At 38.8% G+C, this 3,839-nt stretch overlaps 1 protein-coding gene across 1 annotated transcript in view; it reads left to right on the top strand.

The window, feature by feature from the left end:
* Positions 1 to 3,836, top strand: part of ppp1cab (protein phosphatase 1, catalytic subunit, alpha isozyme b) — a 19,396-nt gene extending 15,560 nt beyond the window's left edge. Inside the window, exons 4-7 of the mRNA XM_016522939.1 lie at positions 448 to 552; positions 1,699 to 1,922; positions 2,529 to 2,663; positions 2,984 to 3,836. Of these exons, the coding sequence (XP_016378425.1) occupies positions 448 to 552; positions 1,699 to 1,922; positions 2,529 to 2,663; positions 2,984 to 3,100 (581 nt within the window). The 3' untranslated portion in view covers positions 3,101 to 3,836. The remainder of the gene's footprint in view (positions 1 to 447; positions 553 to 1,698; positions 1,923 to 2,528; positions 2,664 to 2,983) is intronic.
* The last annotated feature ends 3 nt before the right edge of the window (positions 3,837 to 3,839 follow it).

Genomic DNA, 3,839 nt, shown 5'->3' with positions numbered 1-3,839 from the left:
GCATCATATGACCCCTTTAAACTATGCATACATACATGATGCTGTTTTGTTTATAGTTGTTTAAGCAACTTAATTATAATTGGTTTATAAACATTATTTTAAACATTATGCACTTTTTTCGCAGATAGTCATGTTATCTTATGCTTTCAATGATGCGCCCTCTTGTGGCCTCAGGAGAGAAGCCAAAAGCTTTTCTTCACCCTAACTGAAATTATGCATTTTAAATTCGAATAGAATTCGAATTTTGATAATATTTAAGTACAAAATTCGAATTTAGTTTTTCAGCCATTTTGACAGCCCTAACGCACATTTAGCCGAACACATAGCATTGTTTTGGATATTCTGGAAGTTCCATTATATTTTTTCTATTTTTTCTATTTCTGTTTTTTTCTTTAGGTTCGGTGTTAAAATTGCCGTTGTGAATGCCAGGATTATTGCTATGGGCAGGTAAGAGGCGGTATAACATCAAGCTTTGGAAGACATTCACAGACTGTTTCAATTGCTTACCAGTAGCTGCTATTGTGGATGAGAAGATTTTTTGTTGTCATGGAGGTAAGTCAAGTTCTCTGGAATGTCTTCACAGACTGTTACAAAATCGTCAAATGCTTGTCTGGAAGGAGTAATTTTGGAGAGATGTAGCATTCTGTTAATGATTATATATGTTAAATGTTCATATTTTTATTAGAATTTACATTGTTGCAGAATTCCTAGAGAGCAGGGGCCTGTACCATGATAGTGGCTGAACAAACTCGGGGGTTACAGGATTAGTTTTGAGTTGACAAAGCCAAACCAGTCCAATCCGACTTTGTTGATACCATGATGCTGATAATCAACTTTCTCTGTCAACTCGGGCTTGATCCTGAGTTAATGGAGCATGTGCACATGAAAGTGTGACATCATTAATGAACAGCCAATCACATGCCTTGAAACTGTGATTCACTTCTCGTGAGAGAGTCAGTGCGATTCACTACCAAAGATTAAAAGATTGAACAATATGAAGAATTTAAACACATTTACACAGCAAGATGAAACGATCTATCCTTGAAAGAGGAAAACTTAAAGAAAACATCTTGCCATGTAAGTGCAAGTAAAAGTTGTAAAGTTAGTTTTTAGAGTTGATCATATTTATAGGTATGAAAACACTTTAAAATCTAAGCTCATATGTAGTCATGTTTAAAGCTATTGATTCTAAAACTTATTTATATTGCATATTATCTGTATGTTTATATTAATTTAAAATAAAATTGGGTGAGTGGCTTTATTGCATCAGAGATGTGTCACTTAGCTTGAAGCTGATTAGTCAAATTTCGGTTTTGACACCACTAAAAGCTAAGCCACTTTCATGATGCCTAAAACCCAGAGTTGGCGCAAACCAAACTGAAGCTTACCTGGCTAGCGAGCTAAACCGGCTTCATGGTACAGGCCCCTGGACTGAAAGGTGGGTAAAGTTGAGTCATCATAACAAAAATGTGAAATATTGTATTTGACGAATAGAACCTAACCGGAGCATACTGTTAAGGTCTGCAGTGTTGTAAAGCGCACACTATCTTATTTTCCTGTAAAATGTGCATTTATCCCATGGGCAGGTTTGTGAAATAGAGTCAGGGAATGGTGGACATGAGGTTCTTGATGTCCTTACAAGTGTGGATGAATTCAAAAGATTCTTTCTAAACTGCAGTTGAATGATCCTTTACCCAGGTCTTTCTCCAGACCTGCAATCTATGGAACAGATCCGCCGTGTGATGAGGCCCACAGACGTCCCTGACCAGGGTCTGCTGTGTGATCTGCTCTGGGCTGACCCAGATAAAGATGTCATGGGCTGGGGAGAGAACGACCGTGGTGTCTCTTTCACCTTTGGGTCTGATGTTGTGGCCAAGTTCCTCCACAAACATGACATGGACCTCATATGTAGGGCCCACCAGGTAAGTAATGTAGTTTATTGAATGTAGTGTCATCGCATTGCATATATGTATCTTTGTAGCCAAAAGCACCATATCTGGATTGAAGAGCAGGTTTTTTTTAACATTTTTAGTTAAGTTTAATTTGTTTGGTTTGCCTAATAAGCTGTGATCGATGTGAGAAACCAGAAATATGGTTATTTCATAACATTTTAATTTTTTAGTTTGAATTTCTTTTCGTTGATTGAGAAGGATGCATTCTTGTTTTCATGCATCTTTATTTTAAACAGTGATGGGAGAAAAGATTTTTAAAAGAACTTTGAAGTTTCGAAGCACTCGGAACGCCACACACTGGTGAAGATTGCTGATTAGAAGAGTGTAAATGCAGTGAAAACTCAGCCCAGACATGCATTAAAAATTCCTTTTACAAACCAGTTGCATCCTCAGATGCTGACATGGCATTAAAGACTGATTTCATTTTGATGTGTGCTCCCAATCGCTGGTTCAAAACATGAGTCGCAAAGGTTTCTAAGCTTCACAAAGCAGCGTTTTGAAAGAGCTCATCACTAGGGATAGCAACATGGCCCTTTTGTGCAGCATTTGTGACATAATCTTCTGCTCTCTGAACAGGTGGTAGAGGATGGTTATGAGTTCTTCGCCAAGAGGCAGTTAGTCACACTTTTCTCAGCTCCCAACTACTGTGGAGAGTTTGACAACGCAGGTGCTATGATGAGTGTTGATGAGACCCTGATGTGCTCATTTCAGGTGTGTATGTGCTCTTTTAGTAGCTACTAGGGATGCCAGTTGCTCACCTTTGGGCAAAATTCACAGTTTGGAAAGCAAAAAGTTTCCTACAGAAAATCAATTAAATTTAACTAGATACTGAATGCCATTTTGCACTGTAAATGTGAGTTTAGTGTATAAAGAACATGCCGAATGACAAGATTGGGTTGAATATTTGCAATCTCGATTTATTTACATAGGTAACAAAATATTAAATCTAAATATTCAGTGGATTTCTTAAGCCTTGCCCCATTATACATTGTACCTGATGAATGGTTTTTAAGGCTCTCTGTTTCTGTTAGATTCTGAAACCAGCGGAGAAGAAGATGCTGTCATATGGTGGTGCAGGAGGATTTGGGACTGGTAGACCTGTAACTCCTCCACGAAACGCAGCCAAGGGCGGCAAAGCAAAGAAATAACATCAACTACTGCAACGCGCCTATACATCCTCTCCATCATTCTACCTCTCCTTTTCCTTCTCCTCTTCAACTCCAAACACCAAATCAGTACAGGGCTTTTTTAGCTGTCTCCAAGACTGCTGGGAATCTGAGCGGTCATGTGTGTGCTTGACAGAAATGCCCTTGTGGAGTGTGTTGGTTTTTGTATGTGTAACAAAGCGTGCATTTGTGGAAAATGTTGTGTGAGTTTGTGAGGGATTCTTTTTTTCTCTCTCTCTCTCTCTCTCTCTCTTTGGTAACTGCGCACCTTTTACTGCGTTTTTAGATGTTCTGGTTGATTTCCTTCTAATATATCTTCATGTCTTCAGCCATAACATGATAATCCTTTTTAGGCCATTTATTGGACCTTCTCTTCAGACCAAGCCTCAGGGTCCAGCTTTTTATCCCCGCTGTGGGGTCGGACTTTTCCATTCCCCTTTAGCTCTAAAGCAATCTGAAAGGAGGTGATTGTGCTCTTGAACATGTGCAAATCACTGCCAGTCTCTTTAATGTGAAACTTCGTCCAAGTGCGTGTCTGTTTACAGTAGTGATTGACGGCATCCTGCACATTTTGTCATATATCTAATTTGGCGCATCCTTTGCTTTTTCAAACTGCACACTCAGGTAGTATTTAGCCTGGCCTGTGGAAATTTGGTGGTTCATTTTATTTTTCGCTAGCCTTTTTCTTTTTTTTTTTTTTTTAATCATGTATGGTGTGCAA

This window comes from Sinocyclocheilus rhinocerous, unplaced genomic scaffold, assembly GCF_001515625.1.
Source record: "Sinocyclocheilus rhinocerous isolate Xijiao unplaced genomic scaffold, SAMN03320098_v1.1 scaffold419, whole genome shotgun sequence".
Lineage (NCBI taxonomy): Eukaryota > Metazoa > Chordata > Actinopteri > Cypriniformes > Cyprinidae > Sinocyclocheilus > Sinocyclocheilus rhinocerous.
This window is presented reverse-complemented; position numbering and strand designations above follow the sequence as displayed.